Genomic DNA, 27,611 nt, shown 5'->3' with positions numbered 1-27,611 from the left:
GCTGGATCAAGGAAAATTGTGAATACCTTGTTAAGCAGTTCGGATTAATTTCTGGCAAGGCTTCTGAGCTGGCATTTCATGTGATCCAACATGTATATTAGGAAGATGACAATGGAAGTAGAGTGATCAGTATACAGAGATAATATTGAAGCTGAGAGTCAATTAAGTCAAGGACATTACTCCACCTCAGCACTGTGGCCGAACAGTGAAAGGCTCAGGGTAAGGGGAGCACTGCCAACATTAACTATAGGATTATAGGCCAACAAGTCAGGAACTTCATCTGTAATATACAAACTATTTGCAACTCCCTGATTCAGTCTGTGGGAAATCAGATTCCAAGATTAGCCGCAACCCTATCTGGCTAGAATGACAAGGCCCATACCAAATGAGTGGATGTAGAAGAGATGAGAAGTAAGAGAAAAGCACCTCTATGGTTCAGCCAAATGCTAGTGCTCCAATGATGTGTAAATAAAAGCATTCTTGATGAATCATCCTTGACCCAAGCTGGGAAAACAAATCAAATTAGACATAAATTTGGCATTATAATGGGATTCCCATTTAGTCCTTATTGCTGTCTGTACATATTAGACCAAAGCCAATTCCAAGTACAGTCAACTAAACAGCACCTGGAATGACCCCTGAAGGGCTGGTAAAATATCCTTTTGGCTAAAATGGCTGAAATGGTGCTTTAGTCATGTCTTTCCCCTAGATGCCAGAAACAGAACGAGCAATGTTCTACATGCAGCTGGTGCTCAGGTATGACCACAGGTGAGGCTTCCACCAAAAAGAAAAACTGTCAAGCAAACATTTTTACTACACTGAAAGAAAATGGAGCAAGAAGGTTTTTTTTTTTTATTTGTATAAAATATATTGTTCTTCCAGGCTGCAGTGAAATAGTTTCTATTTAATTGCACAGAAATCCTAAGAAGGTTACAGCAGTGAAACATTAAAATTCTAAGGGCAACTAATAACATTAAAACTTTATAGCCCCAGATAGAATAATTTAGACAAAAACAACATGAACATATGTTTTGTGTAATAATAACAAACATTTATAGCTGTCAAGAGAGAAAAACACAGGTTTATGCACACCTTAATGGTGTGCATGGGTGAGCATGAGTATATTTAAAACATAATATATTACAAAAATGACAGCAGGCATGGCTCTTCTGGGTACTATGTTAAATCAATGAATAAATTACCAAAAGTGAGCTGTGGCTGTTTGGATGTGTAATTGAGCTTAACGTATGTAGTGTTATTTCAAAAGAAACTGTTCAAGGAGTTTCGAGCCCAATCCACTCTGCCTCTATCCTAGGCAGTTTACAAATAGCAATAAATGAAACTGTTTCACAGTAGGAAGGAAGTTTAGTTATACACATTACTTAAATGGAGGAAAAGTTAATTTTAATATGCTTTGCAGGAATTGAAAACAAACTTATAATAATTTGCTTATGTTCACCAAACTGGAAATTGAAATGTTAATATTTGAATTTAAATTTATTTTAATTATTCACTGGGTGACTCACAAAACCACTAAAAATTATCTGTTCAACTTAAAACAAATACATATACAACCCTTCATAAATACATGTTTATTATTCTACTTGTTTTAATTACATCATTTGAATGCCACACTTTTTCAAAAAAATTATTAGGACTACAGAATATGAAGTAAATTTTAAGCTTGTTTGTGCCAACAAGTTAATGGCAATTGGTAATAACTGTGCTGCAGACAAAGCCATTAATGTGATTTTTAGAATAAAAATAACTTCTCATAATTTTCTTTCTAATTATAAGGTTGTTTGTCTTACTTAGTACTCTACCACAGTTTTATGAAACAGGGAAAGAGGTATGCTTTCCTATTTTTCCCTGCCGATTTTTTCTGGCCTTAATCATCTCATATTTTCTTGTAATATATAAAATGCTATGACCCTTTTACACAGAAAAACTGAAACAAAATTTCATAAGAATTAATTCCTAAACCATTTGAATTACAGATCTGGCCAAGTAGCCAAAAGGGCCACTCAACAACTATAATTTCTTTTTAGGAGATTGCAACTTCAAGCAATTTAAAATGTTGTGATGGGCTTAGGTAACAACCATGCTGACTCTTTATTTTTCATTTCTTTTGTGTTAATAGGGTCATTATATCATGGCAGATGCAGGATGCAGGACTGTCAAGTGTTTTATGAAAAGGAGACTGTTTTTCTCGAAGAGCATATTTTCATCTGTCCTATTAGTCCTGTGCTTTGTCGTCATTTATAGCCACCTAATACAACAAGTATCTTCCAATGCTCTCCACAGTTGTGTGGGGCCCTGGACTCATAAACCCAGACTTGCTTTTCATTCACACTAAATAAATCGCTTCCTACTAGCACTGAAGATTACTAAAATAAGGTTGCACTTAACAAAGATCTTTTTATTCAAAATCACAATACAATTAGACAGGAGGCTGTCCCTCTGCATTTTCAGCACCACTTTTACTCATGTTGCCACTATTATCTCACTTTGCCACTTTATTCTCTTTTCCCAAAATTTTGCACAAACCGACCAATTTACTGACTCTGCCAAACACTAATCCCTCCAGGGTTTCCATGCTTCTGTGAACAGATGATGATTAACACAGCTGGGGCAGTCAGATGCAGACAGACAGTGGAGCCCACTTAGTGCTTAGTGCTTGTTAGGGGATCAAGGTATGGAAAACACTAGGAAATACTGCTTTATGAGCTAGGAGTTTAAAGACTGGGCCGTATATGCTGAAAAAGATAAAGCTATTTGGAAGAAGCTTCCTTATCCTCTTTGGAGTCTTCTTGGTGTGCGACTATGGCCACAATTCTCAATTCTCTTTTCCTAGGGACTGACCCCACAGAGGTATTTCTGGTAGTTAAGCAGCAAGCATCATTACTTTGCAGAAAGAAATTACTGATGCTCCTATGGGCAAGGCCATAAGAGCCAGAACTTTTCCCTAACTATATTCATTTTAATTGGCCCATTTTCCTTTACTTATTTAAACTGAGTCTTATAGAATTAATGGGCAAGGAATGGGGGAATGTGGAAAGTAGAAAGGGATCAGCAACCAAGTCAATGTTAAATCACCAGCCAACTGGCATGTTTCCAATGTTGCCCTATGAATACTATACCTCCTCCCAAGAATAGATAATGAACACAGAGTCATAGAAGCAATTTAATTTAGATCTCTAGATACATGTTAATAAAATCTTAATATAAAAGACCCTTGACAAGGTATCATAATAATTATTTCCAATAACAGTAACAAATATCAAAATCATAATTTAAGAGTTCAGATCCTGCACCTTTTAAATTTCAGAAGTTAGTAACCTTAGGGTATAATGCTAGAGTTCAAAAGTATGAAGATGTCACACACTGAATCTATGGAGTGTACAGGGCAAGCATTTTTGCACTGCAGAGGAACCCCAGGCATCACAGAATGGTGTTAGAAGACATGGCCTGCGCCTTAATAGTTCCTACCATTACCACCTCTGGTATCATCCAACGTCCCTATTGTGAAGCATATGGCTCTGAGTACCGTTGCCTCCAAGTGGCTCTTTGCAGGCTCAACTTCCCATTTTCCTTTTCATATCCATCCTCTCTGCCTCCAGTTGTGGATTCAGTTCTTGCTTTCAATTGTGTCTTCGGTTATCATGTCCACCATCTCCCTGGATGCTGTGATTCTCCTTCATTCCATGTTCTACTTAAAGCTCCTCACTTTAGCCCAGACCATGGCTCCAGCCCCCTACTCACCATGTATGAGAACAGGGAGTCAGACACCTACCTTGGAAGCAACTATAGAAGCTTATATATGACATATCTCTAATCTTCTTAGCAAAATGTATGAATTAGTCAGCCATTCAACTCTGACAATATATTTATATATATCATTCCTCGTTTGCAGGTAAAAAAGCAAAAAAGGATTCTCTGATTTGACAGTCCTTGGAGACAGCACCTTCCATTGCCTATTTCTTATGGATACAGAGACTTATTTCAAGCTTTCAGTGATCTAATTATGGAATATATCTATTTGTCTCTATCAGTTATTTCTAGTCCCAAAGTCAGTTACTTCCCAGTTATGAAAAATATTGATATCATGAGTCTTGGAAAAAAAACTTCCTAATTTATTTTTTCCCCTCAAAAGCATATCAGTTACTATGCTATCACTACTGTATTACATGATATATTCCTGCTATAGTTCATTTGAAATGCTAACTTGACCAAGTCAGCATACCTTTTCCTTTTCGTTGGAACAATTTAGTGATATTAATAAAACTAGGAAGCATAAAGTAGCTAAAATGAAATAGAAACTAAATAGTTGTACACTGGTACATCCTTTCCTTCAACAACTTTCATAACTTTTATTAAACTTAGTGTAATTGTCAAGCACATTCTATTAAGATGTGATAATCTTACAGTGATTATAGAAAACAGGAAAACAAAAAAAGAGATATACTTTATTGAAATTACATATTTGATTGTCATTCCTGATAACTTAATAACTTTACTTAAATTAAAAGTAAGTGAGTGAAAATTATAGTATTGTATAGCTTCCACACTTTCCATTAATTCACAACTTGCATTGTGACGTCAGTGAGCTAACTCATAAGTAACCCTGCTTAAAAAAAGGCAAATTTCCAAGTATGGGTATAGTAGGCTGCTTTGTTTTTCTTTTTTTAATTATGACATGAAAAGCTATAAAACATTTTGCATCAAAAAAGTACTTGACCTTAGTTATAGAATATAACCAGCTTATGTTTCATTATATCAATTAAATTCAATCAATTGAATCTGCATAAATTCAGAGTATAGATCAATTTATAAAACTGATACAAATATTTAAAAGACAAACAGAAATAAATAACATAAAGAATTCCCACATAATATAAAAATTTTGATTTCTGTTGTAAATTTTTTGTTCATTAACAAGCATTCTTTGAGAGTAGTCTTCGAGGGACATATGCTGAGCACTACAGTGTTCAGCACAATGAACAAGAAATAGTTCCAGAGCTTCAGAGAGCATACAGTTTGAGGAATAGCTTTCATACAAAATTCAAAGAAAGAATGTGCCAAGTGTTATAACCGAGGTACAAATGCTGTGGGAACATTCAGGAAATTGACAGTCACTCTGACTTAGAAGCGTACGGGTGGGAGTGAAAAGGTTTGAAGAGGTGCAGATGGGCAAAGATATGAGGTGGAGAATGAGAAGAGCATAGAAAAAGGGACGAATGGGACAGTTTTGGAGACTACAAGTAACCCCATGTGGCTGTAGCAAATGAAAACAAAGGAGACTGAAAGGGGCAAACCTAGGGTGGAGGGAATTTTAGAGGTGGGCAATGGAAAACCACCAAAGCATTCCACGTGGGAGTACAGTGCAAATGGAAAAGAGGCAAGAGAGGCACTGACAAGGAGGTCAATTTGGAATCTGGTTTTAGAACTATGTGCTGTACGAACTGTAAGTTCTGCAGAGGTCAGGGGCAGGGAGGGCTAGATAAGGCTAAGGTATCAATAAGCAGGGTGAAAAGCCATCGGGTTCTGAGTCAACCAAGAAACTCCACTTTGGTCCTCTCTCTCTCTTGTTAAAAACAGCTTTTATTTTTATTTTGTTTTTACACTTTGGTTTTATATACTGGGGGTTATGAGTAAGATTTGGTTTGAAATAAATTAATTGGTGAATACCTCTTTAATTAAAATCACCAATCAAGATCACAGGTTTTGTTTATAGACTGGAGAACTGATGCTCAGAGACGGATTTGGTAACCAAGAGGTCATGAGTGAACACTGATAAGGATAATTTCGATAGAGTACCTGTGGCCAAAGGCACCATGTAGCAATGAGTTGAGAAGAAGTTTTTAAAAAAGAGATGATGGTTTAACAGTGAGGGGAAAAAAAATAAAAGTATTCTGAAAAGTAAAAGGTAGAGAAAGATTCAAAGTGTAGCATACCCAGGAGCAAAAACTCTTCACTAAAACAGTGAATTTGTTGGTTAAAATGTATGTGTCCCCAGTAACAGAAAATTCCAACTCCACTACCAATAGAAGCCAAAACAAAGAACAAGATTGTCAAAAATGCTAAAGGTAGGGTATCCCCAGGGTTGGTTAATTCAGCTATTCAATGATATAAAAGATCCATCTTTCTCCTCTGTCATCTTTGGCACGTAAGCTTTGACTTCCACTTAGTTCTATTCATAATGTCACAAAATGGCTACAGCAGTTTAAGCTTCAAGTCCTTGTGAAAGCATCCAGAGTTTGAAAAGGAATCTTTCCTTCTTGTTTGTCTCTTTCTACAAGAAAGAGACTATGGAGAGTCTTTTCTCCATAGTCTATGGAGTCTATGGAGACTATGGAGACTATGGAGTCTGTGGAGACTATGGAGTCTATGGAGACTATGGAGACTATGGAGAGACTATGGAGAGACTTTTCTCCATATCTCACTGGTCAGAAGTGCATCAGTTGGCTGTGCCTAAACCAATCGTTAACATGGCAAGGGAGGCTTCATGGCTGTTTGATGGACTGTGATTCACTGCCTGGCCTGGAGAATATGGACCATCTCCCTGAACCACACAGTACAGAAGGGGGGTGGGGGGGGATGGTAACAGCCATTGGTTAGGCAGTCCACATGTCTGCAAATGAAGCCTAATAAGCACTGTTTGATGCTGCTGTTTATGATTAGTCATTAGTACATCTTCCCCAACTCATTTCCCTCTTAGGAGGAGAAATGTGCCTATACTTCCCAATATCCAATCTTATCATTTGTGGGAAGAAAGAGAACTATCGATTGCTTAGGAAAAGTACACACAACAAGAGTTTCTATTTTAAGGCATTCATTGAAAGAAGCTTTTGTGAGACAACACTGCTTAAAATGCAGGATTTCCAAAGAGATCCTATCTTCAAACTCTTTTACTCTATTCCCCTTTTGTATATTAGCCAAAAGAGAACAGTCATTAAGCTTTTTGTGTACAAGTGACACTAAAAGAATCTGCAGGTAATGATAGGAGATGCTATTTGTCAAAGGTCTGAAGCAAAAACACAACTGAAAACTACTATACAATTGGAGAAAATACAAAAGTAAAACAAAGGAAGAAAACCACTCAGAGCGTCAAATTTGCCTTTATCCAATGATACCTTTGTTCACATCGCTGTTCTCTTTGTCTTGTGTGATACATTAATAATTCTTAACCTTCCACCAAAAAAGGGGGATGGGAGGGATTTTCAGTTACTGATTAACAGAAATAGTTACTGAAGTTAGTTACGAAGTTCTCAACCTGTTAGGAAATGAGATGATTTCATTTCACCCTAAAATGCAGCAAAAATGAATAGCAATGCTATTTAATGATAATTTTGAAAAATACAATTTGGTTTTCTGTTGAATCATATTAGTTTAACATACTTGAGAGAAAAAAACATAAGAACTTCATTAATGATAATGGGTAGTGGGCCCAGAAAGCTGCCATTTTATAAATATGTAATACTAAAAGAGTTTGTGAAGAAGAGAAATAATGGTCAAAAGAGGAGGGGTGTGGTGAGTATAAAGCACTTGCTAAGTGCACAATAGGCCAGGTTCTGGAATTTCCAAAATCTTGAGTAATGGGAAAAATTCCAACACATTAAGCAGTTGACATCCTAAAATAGTATCACTGATACTATTGAGCCTCCTTAGCATTGGAATCATGAGTTTACATTATGTGGTTATTAGTTTACTTTCAGCTAGGAAAGAAAAACAAGCTTTGGGCATGAGGGTCTGAAAAAGAGAAAAGAGCTGAGACAAAAAAGAGTTTTTCAAAATTCCTCATAATTCAAAATACAGAGCCCTCAAATTATGGATGAACTTTAGAAGGTTGAAATAAGTACGGACGTTCATATGTATTAATTTCTTTCTAGTCTTGCAACTGGACCAACAACTCCCATCAGAAACTATTTGCTTTACTGGTTTTAGCCAGATGGAACTATCCAGTGAAATTCAGTAACCCCCCACCCCACCCCATCTATCTAATGGAAGCCAGAAGAGGCACCAAATGAATGACAGAAGGAAAATAAATTTGACTAAGCTGGTTTGGAAAAAATGCATGAGTGTGTGTGTCTTACGGAGACTCCATTCCAGAGAAGTGATCCAGGTCACTTTACAGAGCAGAGTGCCTCAACCCTGTATTTCCTACAAAGGTCTAGAAGAATATAAACTATATTATGTTAGCTAAACCTCATTCATCATTTACTAGAAGCATGTGTATGTACACAGATTATAGTACACCAAATATAATATGTCAGAGATTAGACTTTGTTAGCGATTCAAATAGTAGTATGATCCAGTTCTGCCCTTTCAGTTTATGTCAATTTAGAGACCTTTACCTTCTCAGGTTCAATTTCACCTAATCTTGTTAGAGAGCTTTAGAGCAAAGACTACAAATTTTATCAACCAGTGTGCTGGTCAGCTGGTAAGTTATATTAGATGCTTTTAGTCCTTTTCGAAGAAGCAACTCAGTATATTCTTTCAGTAAGTCTGTTTAAATAGACTTTTTAAAAAATCAAAGAACCTATTAAAACAATTAATCAACTAGACCTGAATCAAGAAAGCACAAAAATAATAAGAGAATCATAGTTTTTCTTTTCTATGGCATAGATTACTAGTTATTTTGGGAGAAATAGGTGAAACGGCTCTTTTAAAGATTGTCTTATTCATAATAAAAAGCAACAGGCAAAGGCAATGAGAGACAATTGTAGAAAAAAAAAAGAGGTGATAAGACAGAATTGTGCCATTATTTATACAGCCAAGATAAAGTATCGTGAAAGATGAGAAAATAAAGTGTAATTTTGTCCTTAGCTTTAATAAGAGTATTATATATCAACCAATTAAGAATAAATAAAGTATATTTTTAGCTCAAATAATGTTTAAAGTGAGTACAACAAAGAAGTTTAGGTTGTAAATGCTGCCCTGGGGAGTTTGTAGTCATGGAATGTAATCGCCTTAAAAGTTAACTTTAAAAGATATAAATGGAAGTTCAAGACAACAATGGAAATGGTGTCACAAGATTGGGTGTGATTAATCACTAAACGTGTAGTACAAACAGTAAAGGTAATACAGTTTAGAGGCGATCGCAATCACTTAGGACTGGAAAATTACAGGAAATCTCTATTGAGACAGCGGAATTTGAATTGCAATCTTGTTCTCCAGTCTCTCTTCACCCTAAAGCCTCCCTCTAGTCAAATAATTCTCTCACTGACTAATCACATTGAATTTGTCTTCATTCTAAATCCTTTGGCTTCCTTCCCTCTTTACTCTTGCTTACCACCCAACATTCCTTCTTTCTCTCCTATTTTAGAAGATACATCCTCCTTTCTTCAGAGATTCACCTGATTTACTTTCTCTCCCTCATCTGAATCACTGTGCCAATTCACTTTCTTTCTTGTCCTTCTTAAAACTCTCTTCTTCAACTGTCTCTTTTTCACTAGATGTATTCTTTGGCCTATAAACATGGTAGGGTCACTCATATTCCATGAAAATTTCCTTTGACCTACATCCCTATTCTCCCCTGACTGCCAGCATTCTGGGAGTTTCACTGTTGAGCATGTAGATTTTCACTTAATCCCCAGTTTTAAGATGACATCCTTGCTCTCAGTTACTCCAGACATTCCTCAAGGTTCTATCATATTTCTCTCTTACTCTTATACAATAGTCCTTTCTTGTCACTATCAACTTCCAAGGCTACAGCTATTATTTCTATCTTGACTGCTAAAGTTATATCCTTAGCATTGACCCCTCCTGAATATTGCACGTAACCACATCAATGATTTTCAGGCTTCTCTTATTTCTAAATCATTGTTCTCAAACTTTTCTGCACTTTGGAATCACCTGCAGAGGTTACAAAAATATCTATGCCCAAATTACATACCCAGATATTCTTCTTAACTGGATACCATGGTCATTTTACTTAGCTTTCAAAACTGCTCCTTATCAAAATGTGCCCAACCTCAGTAAATGCTACCACAATTCTCCTAATTGTTCAGGCTCAATTCCTTTGAGTTATCATTGACTGTTCCCTCAGCCCCTCATTCTCCAGATACCAAAACCTAATATTTATTCTTCTATAATATCACTTCCATTTTTTTCTTTATGTTATCACAGCTACTGCTTTACTTCAGCTGCCTTTAGTTATTGTACTAGATTCCTAATTCGGTTTTTCCTCTCTCATCCTACTTTTGCCATCTGTTTCCTATGGCTAAATCCAATCATTAAAAACACTCACGGAACACTAGTAAAGTACAAACTCTTCAGCTGATATTCAAAGTTCTCCATTATAGCTCAAAAATTATCAGGCTTTATTTTCTACTAGGTCCTCATCCCTTCCCATGGACACCCTATGCTTGAAAGAGCCAAACTATTCGCTGTTTGCCATTCTCTAGAAGTCCCTCATATATTCCCTTTTCCATACTTTTGACCATGTTATTTCCTCTGCCTGGAATGTTCTCCCTCTAATATCTTCCTACCAACAATTTATCAGAATATTAGAGAATTCCAAAAATCCATTTTCTCTTAGGGGTGGAAGGAACTTTCCCAGACCCTATTAGATTGAAATAATGTCCCCTTCCCTAATTTCTCTACCTCTTTTGTGCCTTATTATAGGATTTATCATGCAACCTGCTTTAATTTAGAATTACATATGTGTAAGTCTGTCTCCACTGATGGGCAGTGAGCAAGGAGAGGTACAGTGTCCTCTCCAGAGCTATAACATCACAGTGTGGTAACATATTCAATAATAATTGATTTTAAGACTGGATAAGATTAGTATAGATGGAGAGAATAGGAAAAGCCCTGGGCAAAAAGAAAAAAAGAAAAGAAAGGGGAAAATGCACTTGGAAGATAGTGAATCAGGTGGAGTCAAATGACAGGGTAAGGAGTTTGCCTTTTACCCTGTCATGTAAGGTTCCTAAAAAGACTGAATAAGCCTGAATATCTTATATATGTTTGGAGCCTAAGTTTTTCCACCAGTAAAGAGAAAATGATTAGAAGGATTATGACTGCTAGTTCTTGTTTTATGTTTATTTATTTATTTTGAAAGAGAGAGAGAGTGTGTGCATGCATGCAAGGGAGGGGCAGAGAGAGAGGGGGAGAGAGACAATCCCAAGCAGGCTCCATGCTGTCAGCACAAAGCTCAACACAATGGGGGGCTTCAACTGACAAACCATGAGATCATGACCTGAGCCGATATCAAGAGCTGGATGCTTAGCCTAGCCGACTGAGCCACCCAGGAGACCCATGACTGCTAGTTCTGTTGGGAAGAGTGAATGAGACAATCCACGTAAAAGGCGTGACACAAACCTACACCATAGTAAGCCCACACTAAGTGCTAATCCCATTAACAGAGTAGTTACTACACACACACACACACACACACACACACACACACACGTACAATAGTTATACAATAATATCTAAGATGTCAAAAGAAAGCTTTTCTGACTTTGATTTCCAGAGCTAGAGAAAAGATGGAATGAGAGAGACAGAGACAGAGACAGAAAGACAAAAGCATAAATGTCCATGAAACAGATGTGGACAATTAGCTTCTACTATATTTCACTGGACAAATACTTCCTTCTTTTGTCTTTCTCCTTCTATTCCTTCTATTTCTCTTTCTCCCCTCTCTTTTCCTTTGTCTTAGTTTCTAGCTTTAGGCTTCATGTTTTTCCCTGTCCTGCTACTCACTCAGCAAGATCTGTGACTTTGCTTAGCGCTGCAAGGGGCAATGCTAAACAAGTGTTGGCCTCTGCAGGCCAACTAAGTACAAAGATGAGAAGCCACCACCCCAGCCCAGTGCAAAATGGCTTGGAAGCTGCATTGAGATGGTTCCCTGGGCTCTGGCCCAGCAGGACCTCCAATCTAGTTAACATTTCCTGAGAAACATTAACTCTCATTTAGGCGCAGTGGGAGGTAAGACTGGGAATGTTCTGTGAGCCCTAGTGGCTAAGAGCACTACCTTACACTAAGAAAAGATCTGCATCTCTGTTTACATCAGCACCACACAAATGGCTATATTCCAAGTGATTTCCAAGGCGAAGGAAAATGCAGAATGTGGACCTCTCGATGCTTTTTGACCTCACTGGATGGGAGAGATACTCTGGGTATGAGAACAGTTAAACAAACGTTTGGAGTATTCAGGGTGTTGAGTGCAGGTGTGTGTACATTTGAAAGCTGCTGTTTTATAAGAAGTCCTAGGTGACTCAATAAACACAAGAGCCAGAGCAGAGTAATCCCGTTAGCAGGGCTCTCCTCAACTCAGACGGCTCCCCTGCCAGAAACAACACATTCCCGGGAAAAAGGGTAAATCAAACACTGAGGTAATTGTTTCACACCTTCAAAGAATTTACTTATTAATTTCAAAGTGTTTTTAGAAGCAATTCTGTATCTTGCCTTCCGTTTTGTCCTTACATGCTTATAGATTTTTAAAAATGTTGACCTCCACCTCATGCCAAAAAAGTTCCCCTAATGTATTTACTATACACTATCTTTAACATAGATCAGGCTGAGTTACAAAATGTGAGTTCTGCCAATAAAAGAGGGCTGCTTTCCACTGAATGTAACTTTGTATACAATACCATGCATCTTTGCAACTCTAGGTATTATAGATTCTAAGATTAGGCACTCTCACTAAATAGGGAAAAAAATAGACTACCTACTTATGTCAATGACATTTCTCTGTATTGATTAGAGACACCAAAGAATTTCACTCTCAGATTTTTGCTGACCCAAACATTTCTACCCTTAAGGCCACCAGCAATGGAAGTACAGTATGAAAAATTAAGATAAGCTATGGTCTTACATATCATATAGACCATGATAGGAATAACCATTAGCCATCCTTTGACCTAGTATATATTTTTATCATCTCAACCATTTTTTCAGTCACCTCATTAGAGTGGCAGACCATTAAAAAAAAATTCCTCATCTCGGATCCACCCATACATCTGATAATATGCAAATTTAAGTGCCTCAAGGAGATTAGAGGAACTATCTTTTATTCGATTCTATCATAAATTTAGTAACGACAACTGATCTTCAAAGAAATAACTCACTTTTGTTTCTGTCTTTCAAAAACACTTTTGAAGAAAAGTTGCCCTTCTGATAACAACAAAAAAAAGAACTACTGAAGAATCCACAGTAGAAGAAAGGGCTCTCCCTAGGTACTGCATATCAGGACTCTGTTTATATAGTTCAGCAGGAAAGGAACTGGATCAGATACTGGCTTTTGGGAAGAATTCTGCATGAAAGAGGTGGAATTGGTAATGCATTTACTACTCATTTGCTTGCATCAAGAACCACATTCCATTTCAATCTGCCAACATCCTAATTAAGATGATCTGAATCTTAGGTGATCTATTATTCTAGATCTGAGATAGCCCAATTTACATTAGACAAGATGTTACACTGTGTGCTTACACTGAGATGATAAGAGCACTGAGCATGTCTTCCCTCATGTCTGGCCTAGCACTGGGCAGAGCTCTCTGTCAGCACTCAATCAATAATGGCCAGGCCTTTGCCTGTTGTCTTTCTCTCTACCAGTTCAGGCACAATTTAATCTTACTATCTCATTTCTGGTTCCTCTTGACACATAAAGCTGTCCTCTTTTTTGCATGAGGAAGAAAGTAAAGTATCTCAGGGAATTCTTTCTACATGCATGTGTCAAGGTATGTGGGACTCACAACATAAATGCAATTACCATTCATTACCTTCATGCTGTGTCTGAAGATCCTCTATTAAAGAACATGTTAGCTACATAAGCTTTTGAGCCAGAAAGGGAAAGAATACAAAGACAATGCTTTGGAAGCACCAGGATCAAATTCCATTCCAGGATAATAATATCCAGCTGCAATATTACCCAAGAGGCACTATAGAATACAGAGAAAATATCATACAAAGGTACTCTCCAAATCAGTTTCTTTCTCTCCACTTCAGTTAAAGAAAGTTACCCATAATTCATTAACATAAATACTAGGTTAACACTCAGGTGTCTGTTAAACGAACAAAACAAAACAAAACAAAACAAAACAAAACAAAACAAAATGTGTCTTAATACTGGACCTGCTCTCTCTAGACATCTGAATAAAGTCCAGGTTCTCAGTGACATAATCAAGTCAGAGGCCAGGCATACCTTCCTTCTTAGCCGCTATCTAAAACTGTCATTTGTACAGCTGAGGAAACATATTTAAGATATGTTCTTAAGCTTGCTCTAAGTGCTACTGTTGAACAGATAACATTGATGACCTTCATAGTCTGATATCCATTTCCAAGGGATGACAATCTAAGATGTCAATCTAAGAACCTCCAAGAAGGCAGATAAAGAAGCACATCCCTGGAGTTCAAAGGAGCTAACCCTGTGTCTCCTTTCACTAAGGAAATGAAGAGGTGGGTTGGAACCCAGGCTAGGTCACCCTTCTAGGAGCTGTAAAGTGTTCTGAATTTACAATAAAATCTCCAAACGTTCTTTGTTTTGGAAACTGATCTGTTTCTTTAAAGAGGACAAAGTAACCACTGTGATTTCTGTGATGCAAGGTTTGAGACGTCACCTTAGGCACTTCCTGACCTTGATTCTTAGATAGCTGTAATGATGGCTGAATAGCTGTAAAGAAACAGAGAGGAAGGACATCCTAAAGGAGGCAATGTGCAAACTTTAGGAATGCTTTTTTGCTTTCAGGATTCTTGTTTTTGGCCTTGAAAGGTCAAAAAAAAAAAAAAAAAGGAATGTAACCTTTGTTAGGTGTTGGGTGTTCCACATTTTGAAATGCTTCCAGGTATATACCATTCAAAAATTCAACATACTGAAAGCCTAGTTTTAGCTGATAAACTTTAACCAATCTATCTTAAAATAAAACACATAATTACAAGCATATTTTCAATTCTTGGAAGTGAGTGCTGAAGCTCTATTTCTAGAACTGGTGAATTCTGTTCTCTATTTCCATGTATAAAAGATCTCACAGTCCTGGGAAAACACTTTTTTTAAAAATGAAATACAACAAATAAGGTATGCTGCCGAGTCCTGGGGGAGAAGTTTCCCAGAGTCTTTGAATTTCCTCCTATCCTCCTTCTTTACAAGATTTCTAAGACCAAGTCCTTTTCTGCAGTCTCTCAAACAAGGTAAAAAAGAAAAATACCCCCTAGATATATTCTTTAGATTTTCTATTATGCTTCTCAAGTTCCCAGTAGCTTCTGAAGTAAACTTTAGATGAATTCTGGAGTTATTTTTTTATTATGTTTTAATTTCAGTTCCTCTTTTTGGTCTAAGATGAAATAGATGATCATAACTGCTCTGCTTAGAGATGCATTTCATGGCACAATTTGTACATGACCTATGCAAGGTCACGTCATGGAAGGAGAACTGACATGATAGATAGCAAGTCGAATCCATGCTTTTTAGTCTTGGACAACTTCGGGGTAAACCCATTTAAGTTTGCTCTATGGGCAATATCACAAGGAAATTTTCTTTTTAAACAGTATATATGAGATATATTCTGTATAGGGTTCTCACTCTGGGTTGGACAGCATCAATTTCAGACATATGAAGAATTATTGCTCAAACCACTGGTCATAAGGGTTATTTTTGGTCACAATGTGAGCCTTGGTGCAGACTGCAGCAAGCCGGCCTAATTCTCGTCCACAATAAGATGTCACGTTCCAGCCACGCCACACATTCTTACACCTCTAGGTCTCTGCATATGTTTCACACTAACAAAAATCCTTTCTACCCTTCATTTAAAACATCAACCCCCCCTATAAATCTTTCCTTTTCATTATTTTCATGCTGGCAAAAATCCTTTTCATCCCTCATTTAAAACTTCAACTCCCCTGTAAATCTTTCCTTTGATACGCCCAAATAGGGTTCATTATTTCCTTCTCTGTGTACTCATAGGGCTGTATACCTATCTTCAGTAGAGTATTTTTCAGATTCTATTATATTTATTTACTGTCTCCATCACCAGAAATGAAAGCTTGTACATTTACCCTAACCTAGGATTTCCCATGTACCAGGCATTGTTCAGAGCACTTCAGAGGTGCCTGGGTGGCTCAGTCGGTTAAGCCTCCAACTCTTGATTTTGGCTCAGGTCACGATCTCTCAGTTCATGAGATCGAGCCCCACATCAGGCTCTGTGCTAACAGCGTGGAGTCTGCTCAGGATTCTCTCTCTCCCTCTCTCTTTGCCCCTCCCTTGCTCGTGCTCTCTCTCTCTCAAAATAAAGAAATAAACATTAAAAAAAAAAAGCACTTAGGGGCACCTGGGTGGCTCAGTCGGTTGAGCGTCCGACTTCGGCTCAGGTCACGATCTCACAGCTCGTGAGTTCAAGCCCCACGTCAGGCTCTGTACTGACAGCTCAGAGCCTGGAGCCTGCTTCTGCTTCTCTGTCTCCCTCTCTCTCTGCCCCTAACCCACTTGCATTCTGTCTCTGTTTCCGTCAAAAATAAACATTAAAAAAATTAAAAAAAAAAAAAGCACTTCAGATACATCAACTCTTTGATCTGTAACAGAACCCTTTTGTGGTGGGTATTATCATTGCCTCCATATTAAAAATTAGGAACCTGAGACATAGAGAAGTTAAGTAATTTTCCCAAGGACACATAGCTGTAAGTGCCAGGAGTTGAACTCAGGCTGTCTGACTTCAGGGTCTGAGCCTTCCCTATTATTCTTTGTGCTTGCCCAACAGACTAAGGGAGGCAGTTCATGACTATTAAGCAAATAAAAAGAATAATCATCCTGACTTCTCCAGTTAGCTTAAGTTAGCTAACTGGAGAAAGAAGCTTAAGTTATAAATATATTTTCTTCGTCTACAGTTGATTTCACCTTTACCCTTGGCTGTGGAGGACTTCGTCTGTCCAGAGAAAATTCAGCCTGGACTGGGCAAGAGAGAACTAGTTGGGAGGTGGAAGGCCTGGGGTTTTGGTGACTCTGTCACATCACAGTCGCACTCCCAGCACATCCCTCAGGTCCCACGTGTGCCAATCCCGACAAGTGCCTCTCCGGGAGCTGCTCTTAGATGTACGACACGGTGCACACACTGGGACACAGAGTGGCTTTGCGTAGAAATATTATTCATGAGAAACACTTAGGTTATTCTTTGCAAACTGGTGTGAGTCAAGGAAGATACTTTCACTTTGGGGATGATCTGAGCAGAGAGGTTTGTGTCATTGTTTCTTTAGAACTGAGGTACCCAAATCATTAAGAACCAGATGTATTTATTCTTCCTCCTGACCTTGAAATTTATATCTCAAGTCCCTACAGACGATTGTCATCTATTTTGCCTTTTAAATCTCTTCTTAATTCTTGTATTTTACATATGCTCTTTATTTTTCTGATTAAAATAACTTTTAGTCACTGTAGAGATTGGGAAAATTCAAAGATATTTAAAAATATATCATATTTTATTTATGCATATATCATATTGCACATTACAGGACTTTTTCCAATGTTTAAAAATTCTCTTCTAAAACATTATTTTAAATGGCTAGATAACTTTCATCAGGATAAGATGTAGCATAACATTAAACAGTCCCTATTTTAGACATAAGCAACAATGTGACAGACACTCTTTCTTTCAGAGTGTGTGAGGATCCTGGCTGTGCACGAATCGAATCGGGAGCCCTGCAGGAAAAGGGCCTTCCTGGAGCCTATATGACAGTGGTTCTCTGGAAGCTTATGGAATGCAGATTCTGGGACCCCAGTCAGGATGTCTCTAAGGCTGGGCCTAGACAGGTTCTTCTCTTTTTGAAAAATGCAGACATTGCCTTTCCTTTCATAATACTTTCTCCTCATTGGGTTACCTTCTTTATTCCATCTCAAAACACCTTCCTACAAAATGAGTTGATTCAAAAGTATGAAATTCAAGTTGGCCCTGGTGAACACAGCTACTCATTTTTAGCCTCAGTCTTTTATTAATTAATTTAATTCTGTATTCATTTAAATTTAATTAATTAATTAATTAAGTCTCCACAGTTCCTCTTTGGCACCTCCCCTCCCTCCCTGACTCCCACTTACCCCACTCCACCCACCACCCATGCTCCACGTCACACCCAGAAACAGCTTTTTATGCTGCAAATCAATGATACCATTTCTCTGCTAGCTCCAAAACCCTCCCGTATAACCACAGGCTATGGAGCTTCCATCAAACCCTCCTCCCTCTCTCTCCAACTGCACTGGTCTGCTCATACAATGTTGCTTCCTCAGAGAAGACCTCCCTGATGCCCTGATGTAAATCACTTCTCCCAGCCCAACCTCCAGCTGCTCCCTTCTCTCTTTTTTCATGGTACACCACCATCTACAAAGGCATGACTATTAAATTTAAATCTGTCTCCCCACTTCACCACAAGCTCCATGAGACAGCCATTGAGACTAATTATTCATCACGATACCTGGCCCTGAGCAGTACAGTGAGGGGCAGTACTCTAGGTGGTGACTGACAAGGTCTCTGGGGCCAAAGGGGTCAGATTCAAAGATGAGTTCTGCTACTAAGCACCTGTGTGACCTTAGGCAGGTTACTTAATTTCTCTGTGCCTCCATTTTCTCCACTGGGGAGTATATGGGAACTACTGTATAGGTTTGTTGTGAGAATTAAATGAAAGAACCCACAGAAGTGCTGTAGAACAGTGTCTGGTCTGTAGAGTGCACCCAGTACAGGAGAGCTTTTTAAAAGTAAGCAATCAGTGTACTTCATTAAATAAATAGAACACAACAGACTTTTTAATCCGTCTTTTCTCATCATCACTGCCCCCTACTCCAGCCAATGCATTAGCCCCATCAACTTCTCCCTGCACTCTGTTCCTTGAAAGAGCCCTCTTTCTGCCCCGAAAAATCTGCTGAATGCATTCTCCCTTCCATGTTATTAGTTCCAGCTTTGATCCTTTCGCCACATCACTTCCTAAAATGTGTGCTCCTGTGCCAAGTCACTGCTCTTCCTTCCTTCAAGTATTTCCTGAAATGTGACCTCCTCCAAGGAGCCTCCTTTAAGTGGAACTGAGCTCATCATTCCATTCTCTGTTTCCAACAAATAAGTTAAAGGTTGTTGTTTGAGGTTCCAAAGCTATAAATCTTCTGAGCCTTTCACTGGCTGCATGGTCTCACCATTGCAGGGTAGGGTGGGTTTTTCCTCTGCCTGCACTTAAGAATGTGAGTCTAAGAAGGCAAAGGGTTTGTTTAACTTGCTCTGTATACATTTAGCACAAGGCCAATCCACATGGACGCTGAATAAATGTGACTCGATGATGATTTAATTACTTTGTCCATGCCAGGAATAGAAACCATGAACTCTTAAATCTGTTTCCTCCCCCACCCCCACCGACACGTTGCAATATGTTTCGATGCTGAGTCTATTATAAGACTGGTTTTCTGCACTTACTTTCACAAAAGAATAAATACAAAAGAAAGATTACATGAAAATATAAAATAAATAAAATTATTTTCCACATCATGAGTCCAAAGATACCTTTAGCAAAGCAGTGCGTTGTATGAAAAGGTGATTCGTTTAAAGTTTACTTGCATATGCTTTATGGGTTATTTTGCAAATCTAAAATAGATAACCAAAACATGTCAATAGTCATTTTTAAAGTACTTGTTGTATTCGGTGCATGCACCGTTATGGAGAACTTACACTCAGAGCAAAAAGATTTGTAGCGAAGCATATGACCTTCTTCCCACTACAATGACCATCCCCTAATTAGGCAATGCATCTGATAGTCATTAACAGGAATGAGATAATGAATCACTTTCTCTCTTCTTTGTTAATTTGCTGTAACCAAGCGGCTAATGGATGTCAGAGCTGAGTGATTGCACTGATTATAGTGATTTATAGTTGCAACAAAACAATTTAAAACCATTCTGATTATTCACGTTAAAGATGCTTTATGTTTTGTTTACTAAATGTTTTATGTCCCCCTTTCTCCTACCTCTAAAGTACTGTCCCCCTCCTACTCTGCCACTTTTGACAGAAAGACCTCTTCCTGGAGAAACTGAAAGTTGCAGGGTTTTTTGTTTTGTTTTGTTTTGTTTTGTTGTTGTTATTTTAAACTAAACCATTTCATTGTGTTCGTCTCTCTCATTTTTCTCTCTCTCTCCCTCTCTCTCTATATATAGTTAGATATAGAAATAGATATGGATATATAAAGTTTACCCAGTAGAAACAAAAAGCCTTAGGGGTGGAAAGAAAACTTCAGTGGTGCCTAGTTCAAAAGAAGGCAGAAATGAGAGGAAATAAGGCAAACTTCAAGCCACTTACCTTGGGGCTTCCAGTGCCTTCCTCATCCTCCACAGACACATCAGTAGCCAGAATCTCAGCTTTGATGGTATCCAGAGCCCTGAGAATCCAGCTGTGTTGTCGTTTGATTTGCCTCTGCAGCTCCTTCCACTGACTCGCAATCATCTGCAGCATGTCCTTCAGTCCTTCTCCAAAAGGAGGGGAAACCACAAGTTACAGACTTGACTGCATTTTTACCCATTGTTCGCTTTTATTTAGAAAAATTAGATGAATATTTCAAAGGGTAAACATAATTTTAAATGACCACTACCCATCGCCTGCCGTATAAGCGTTTGTCACTAAGGAAAGGGAATGGGAATTTTTGCCTTCACATGAGGCATAAGGACACAAAGATGGGATAACCACCTAGATGCATGGTTGGGAATCAAGTTAAATTCAGTCTAGGGACTAAAAAGATGCATATGGAACAAAAATCATGATGTATGAAAATTACTAACTCTAAAGCTTCACATTCCATATAAAAGGCCCTGTGTGTACATGTGTGGAGGCTTTATAATGACCAGAAAGATGTACAGAAATAGGTAACATTAATTCGTTGAGGAATATAGTAAACGGGTCAGAATTAAGAGGGCAGTCTTTAGCATTAGCATGTCAGATTAATGCTGCTCTTTCCTTATTTAGCTGTGGTAAGCTCAAAGCAAGAGCCAAATTATAATTCATCCTGTCTTATGGTCTTTAACTACCAGGATAAGTATAACCAAATGACAAAACTATTTTTTATTTATAATCTGTTCCTCATAAATACATTAATACTGGGTAAGAGTTGGTTTAAAGCCAAAACTCTGCTAATGCAATGACCAGCAAACAACATGCAAAATGTTCATGTGTGTGAATTGGCAGGGAAATAATCAGATATATCTACACCGCCTGCCTCATATCTGTAATGATATCTATAAGTACCCTAATGCATATGCATTCTAACTATTTGCACCATTCTCATTCATTATCTTAATGTTATTTCCAGAGCACCTACATCACAAAGCATGTCAACGTGAAGTTTTCAGGAATGTGATTTCAATTGAAACTCAGGCGAACAGCAAGCCCAAAATAAAATGAACAGACCATTTGGAGGCAGTATTTCATCTTATAAGTATCACAGCATTGTATGCAGTATATGAAACATTTATAAATCTTGAAGGTCAATCTGATAATGTAAATATTAATAATACATAAGGAAGTGAATATATGCAGTAATTTACAGCAATGCTTCTTCATTCTTAATAGTCTGGAGACATAAAGGCTTGCAATATTTCAGGAGGATTTACCTGCTTTGTGAGACGCAATAAGCTCGAGAAGTTGGTGTCCTTCCTCCTCCACGGCTTCCTTGAGAGCACAATGACTGTCTACATTCAACTTGAAACTCTGCAAGGAAAAATAGGAGCATCAAACCCTGGCGAGGCAGTTAAACATAAAACATCCATACAAAACCACTAGCTACTTTTTATCAAAAACCACACAGCCCAATTTACCCAATAGACAAACTCATTTGCAATACTAAAAGCTATTGATATTTGGGATCTGGGCTCAAAATGTTTCCATTAGATTAGCAGAGTGCATCTGTTTGGAAACAGCTGACAAATCGAGAAATTCATTAGGTTTTTATGAAAAGTCACATCCCGTAGGCTATATCAAGAGTAGCAGTGTTCTATAAAATACACTGCATTTCTACCAGCACATATGAGCGCTTTTCTTCACTTTTTAAAAATGTTAGTGATAGCACTATTTATGAAACCATAAAAAAATTGGCAGCATAAAATATATTAGCCTTATGTGTGCATATATAAATCCATTAATATAGTAGGGGTTGGATTCAGCAGTTTTCTCAGCTATCACGCAAACCAGAGAACATCAAGGTAGATTCAGGTGCTATACTGAGGAGTCAAATACTCTTCAAATCTTTGATTTTTAAAAGTTTATTTCTTACATTGTGACTCTCCTTTAAAAATAAATACATCAAGCACATCAGGGGCATTTTTCACTCACAATAGTCATCCAAAAACCAGAAACTGCTGGAATGGGGGAATCCCAACCCAGAGCTATTTCTTTCAGGAAGCGTTCTCTCATGCCTTATGTGGAGTTAATTCGCCCCTTCTCTCTGCTCCTTGTATGTGTTTCTACTACAGAATTTATCATACTGTATTCTGCTTTATTTCTACACTTGGCTACCAAATTACAAGCAATTTTAAAGAAATGCCAGTTTCACATTTATCTCCAAGATGTTCAATAAATTTGCAGAAATAATGGCTCTCTGTTGAACTAGATTGATAATACTCTCTGAAGGGGAAGGCTTCCATTTAGATATTTCAAGAACCACAGATGATTTTCCAAAGATTTTCTATTTCTGTAATGTTATAAGGCCTTCCAACCATAGAATGTCCAAAGGAGAGCAATCATAGTAACCAATCTGTTGAATCAATGGTTACTCTTCAGGGTGAAAATCAATCCCTTGAGTTGATTAACTAGAACATGAATTTTGAAATACTGTGTGCCAAATTTTGGCTTCTCCATGATAGGACTCCAAAAGCAATAGCCATATGGACTGCACTAAACTTAGTATTAAGAATATATAACAGAAGTTCAAGATGATACAAACCCAGTTAGAATGTAATTTGGATGAAAGAGGTTAAACAACCATAAATTGTGAAATCAGGTATCATTTATTCATGCATTCATTCATTTAAAAACCATGTATCATGCCTATTCTATACACTGGACTGAGTAATACTGAATAACAGTGATTTAAGGGGTTTAAAACATGACCTCAGGCATCAAAGGGCACCTGAACATGTAGGAGAACACAGGACAGCCTGAGTCATCTTGGATGTTCAGTAATGAGTCTGGGTTCTCTCTTTTTAGAGGGTCTTTTTAAAGCTTGGAGGAAAAAGGAGAATAAAAGAAACTGGAAATTAAGGGACAGATCAAATCATCAAGTATAAAGGTAAGAATTTTGACTAAAAAAAGTTTTGACTCCAAAATGATGAACCATTTCATCTGACAAGAGGCATAAGAAATCGTAAATTTTTAGCCAAACATAATGGAAAGAGACAATATTAAGTTTCCCCATGAGTTATTTATTCACTGTTTCTTGTATTGTCCTCATTCAGCTACAGGTATATGGTTGGATAAAAGAAAGCATGGCAAAGTATGGAAGCCTAATGCTTGTGGTCAATAAAAACAGTATAATATCTATGAAAAAATAAATGTTTACTATTTTGTAGCCAAAATATGGCTGCCTTTACTTTTTGCCACTGCAGTAGAAATCCTCAACTTGAAGCAATGTCACTCAGAAAAAGGCTCACATGTGTTTCAGGGAGAAGGGACAGGGAAAAGAAAAACACTTGAGATCAACCCAAGAGTGCCAAAATTTAGGAAGAAATCTTTTCTAGAGATTTCCTCATAACTGTAAATTTAGCCTAGTGCTCTCTCTGATTCTCTGTTTACTTACAACAGACTTGTGCTGAATGGTTAGTAATCATGAGCTTCTGAAGAGGTGCATCAGGCCTATGTCTCTGAGCAAAAGAGAAACTAAGGACCTGTGAGTAGGTTGGGTAATTTGAAGTAATTGAAGCCACGAGTATAGAATAGATGCAGCTGGGTCTGGTTCTGCCTCAAGATGATGTGGAAGCATTTGATTAGGCAAGTGGAAAAGATGAGATATTCATTATTAGGAAAAAGATAAGCTGATAAGCTTGATGCTGTAGAAAAGACCCATTTAATATGTCTATTACCCAAATAGCCCAATATTGCTTGATTTCAGGTGCACCCATTAACTATTAATAATATCAACTAAGGAATTCACAATGGACCTCTGAGAAGGCAGTCACGCAGGCATGCTAACAAAATTGCCAATGAAATTTCTGGCCGCTAAGGTCTGTAATAAGCTCTCCCCATTCTGCCCCTGCCTCTTCCCTAGGGAAGGAAGCTTAGACAAAAGGGTTTTATTTTCTTTCTTTTTCTTTTTCCTTGAACCTGATAGTTGGATACATTTCCATTCTTATGCTCCTGACACATTTCCTCAGCAATGCCTTATACTATAGAGTCCTTCTGCAACATCCACAGTACTCCCTGAAAATACAGGGCATTCTCTGAAGATTTAATTTATGGCAACCACATTGCAATAGGTGGGTACCACGTTCCTATGTCAGTGATTATATGAAATTCCATAAATATGAGTAGTCTGGGTTCTATGAGACACCAAATATCTTTTAGTATCTTCAAAGCAACATGTAATTGAACATCTAGAAAAGAATAACTAAGGAAATGGAAAATACAGTGACTGAGACAAAGGCAGGATTATCAAAAAGATGGTACATCAGAGGTTGACCAATGGGTATCTCCATAACTGCAATCTCTAGCTTCACCAGCTTAGATAGATCTGAGTGCATTACTCCTTGGCAGGGTCTAAATTTGGGTAAGCACCCTGACTGCTACTTTGTTCATGATCAGACTTCACAAAACAGATGAAATATTACATCTCATTCAATTCTATTCAAATTTCTGAAGAGCCCAGTTTGATGGAAGTATGGCAGTCATGTAGGTACGAAATGAAATCAAGGAAATGTATACTTTGGTGGACAAAACTATGACAAATGGAAAGGATGATTACTCCAGGGGAATGAGAAGAAGAGATATGGATCTCCTGGTACAGGAGAGAGTGGGGAAGACTGTAATCACATTCAGAAGCTTACAGATACAAAGTTGCTAGCCTTAGCAGCATGTATCATGAACATAGACTTTCAATCATCCAATGAAATACTGTTAATGTCTGCCAGGTCCATCGAGGTCCATGAGTTTTGGGGTTGTTGGTAAACAATCAGAGAGGCAAAAAATAAGTTATTGAGTCTTTCCTGACCTAATTTTAGGTATTTTTTAAAGCATAAATCAACATAATAGATATTTCATTGAAAAGTCTTTTCCAGGCCTATAGATACAAAAGGTAACAACACACTATCCTGGCACAAGCAGCGTATAATCTTTTTGGGTAAAAGAGAATTTAAAAAGCCAGTAGCTTCATACGACCCAGCATAGAATAAATGTGGAATTACGGTTTGGTTAGAGAATTAGAGAATGGTGGGCCTTAAGCAAAATGAATGATATGCCCTGCCAAATGAGATTTTTATTTTACTTTATTTTTTAAATTAGAGTATTATGCTGTGAGAGATACCAAGACTGTGGGCTGTATTCCGTAGGAGTGTGGTAAAGGCTTGATACGTGCTCTGGGAACCCCAGCTGGGAGCCAGGTTCTACCGAGCCTTGCAGGGACCTTGTGGAGAAAGGACTGAAATGTATGCAGGCCTGGACATATCACTTCTTGTAGCAGGAAATGGGGAGCCATAAGCAGCTTGGTGTGGCCGGGACAGGGTACAAGCAGGGGAGGTGGAAGTTGTGGCTACACGTGGTAATTAACTCCAAGGGCCTTGAAAGAGTCAGGGAGGAAGATGTCAGCAACACTGGAGAATGCCTGGTGTAGTTCTGTGTTCTAGAAGGATCTCTCTGGCTGTTGTGTAGAGTTGATTTTGAAAGGGCAGACTGGAGACAAGGAGGCCATTTAGGAGGCTGCTATGGTAATAGAGGCCAGATGTTTCTGCACGCTCACTTTTTTTTTAATTAAAAAAAGGTATGCTTTTCTTCTAAATGAATGAAAGAAGAAAAAAATGGAGAAAATCTTCTGTCTTTTTAAGTTTTTCTCAGTGTGTGAGAGCAGCATGTGCCAGAATTTAGTTCTTTGGCTGTTCTGATGATAAATACCAGAGGTTATTAGTCAGGAGTCTCCCAATGTGAAAGACATATTGAACTGATGAACTTTTACTCCCACTGTCATTTTAAAGAGATGGTATATATGCTGATGAATAAGGCACTTGATGACACTTTTTCTTCACACAAAAGATTTTTACTACCCTAAGAAAATGAAAACTTGCTTTTTTACAAGGGCAGGAGGAAGAATGTGTGTTCAGTCAGAAAAAGCAGAGGCTTAAAAAGTCACCTGCTACCTGCCTCAGGCCATCTTTGCCCAGGCTCCACTCTGAGCTATGCCTACCACCATGCTGCGTTCCCACAGAGGCTCCTGCTGAGGAAGAAAGCCACTACCCCTGTGCCGAGCCTGAGAGCTCCTCTTCTCCTTTGCCCAGTGCCATCGAAAGAGGATGATCATCTGGTCCTCAAAATATAAAATATACTTTCCAAATGCCACATGTGCCAAGAACTGAAAGATTTTTATGAGTAAACACTTCTTTGTTTAAGAACCTCCTAAGGGGCATCTGGGTGGCTCAGTCAGTTAAGCGTCCGACTTCGGCTCAGGTCATGATCTCACAGATTGTGGGTTTGAGCCTGGCATCGTGCTCTGTGCTGACAGCTCAGCGCCGGGAGCCTGCTTTGGATTCTGGGTCTCCCTCTCTCTCTGACCCTCCCCCACTCGTGCTCTGTCTCTCTCTCTCTCTTTCTCTCTCTCTCTCTCTCTCTCTCTCTCTCTCTCAAAAATAAATAAACATTAAAAGAAAAGAAAAGAAAAAAGAACCACCTTAGGGGCGCCTGGGTAGCTTAGTCAGTTAAGGTGTCCTACTCTTGATTTCAGCTCAGGTCATGATCTCACGGTTTGTGAGATCAAGCCCCAAGTTGAGCTCTGTGCTGACAGCACAGAGCCCTGCTTGGGATTCTCTCTCTCACTGTCCTTCTCCAGCTCAGGCTTTCTCACTCTCAAAAATAAATAAATAAACTTAAAAAAAATTCTAAAAAAAAAAAAACTTCCTAAAAACTTGATATTATACAGCCATTCAAATGAAGACTATGAAATAACGTGAAAAGTACACAGAACAGAACATATTGCAAGCCAAAAAAGAAGATTCAAAACTATATCTATGGTAACAGTATAGCTTGTAAATGAATAGTCCCAGTGCACAGGAACAGAAGACTGTAGGGAAACACAACAAAATGTTAACATCATTTGCGCAGGGTAGAACTTGCAGGTAACAGAGTCTAATCTTATGGAATGAGTTCTCAGTGCTTTAGCTTTACAAAACGTAAAATGAAAATAACACTAACTTCTAGGTTATTGTAAGAATTAGAGATAATGATTGTAAAGCACTGAAGCAGTGCCCAGAAATAAGTGGAACTAAAGAGAAATCATTACGACTTTTAAGTTCATTTTCTCTATTTTCCAAACGTGCTGTGTAGTAAATGGTACTCCGTGCCATCTTTAGGTGACAAGTAGCACTTATTGTTGAGGCTCTATCAACTCTTTGAGTGCAGACACCAACCACGTTCTCTTTGCTTTAGTGTCACCATCCAGCACAGGCCTGCCCATACCAGGCACCAAAAGAT

The 27,611-nt window shown here is 38.1% G+C and overlaps 1 protein-coding gene across 6 annotated transcripts in view; it reads right to left on the bottom strand.

The window, feature by feature from the left end:
* The window catches only part of AKAP6 (A-kinase anchoring protein 6), a 492,371-nt gene that overhangs the window by 207,742 nt on the left and 257,018 nt on the right, over positions 1-27,611 (bottom strand). For 5 of the 6 annotated variants that reach the window (XM_019428105.2, XM_019428101.2, XM_019428103.2 and 2 more), the window contains 2 exons: positions 21,560-21,656; positions 20,256-20,422 (listed from right to left, as the gene is read on the bottom strand). In XM_019428105.2, coding sequence (XP_019283650.2) covers positions 20,256-20,422; positions 21,560-21,656 — 264 coding nt within the window. The remainder of the gene's footprint in view (positions 1-20,255; positions 20,423-21,559; positions 21,657-27,611) is intronic. The other variant, XM_019428107.2, reaches the window with a different exon arrangement.

Source organism: Panthera pardus, unplaced genomic scaffold, assembly GCF_024362965.1.
Source record: "Panthera pardus isolate Hobbes unplaced genomic scaffold, ASM2436296v1 HiC_scaffold_24, whole genome shotgun sequence".
NCBI classification, from domain to species: domain Eukaryota; kingdom Metazoa; phylum Chordata; class Mammalia; order Carnivora; family Felidae; genus Panthera; species Panthera pardus.
Note: the sequence above shows the minus strand (reverse complement) of the source record. Positions and strands in the feature narration are given on the sequence as shown.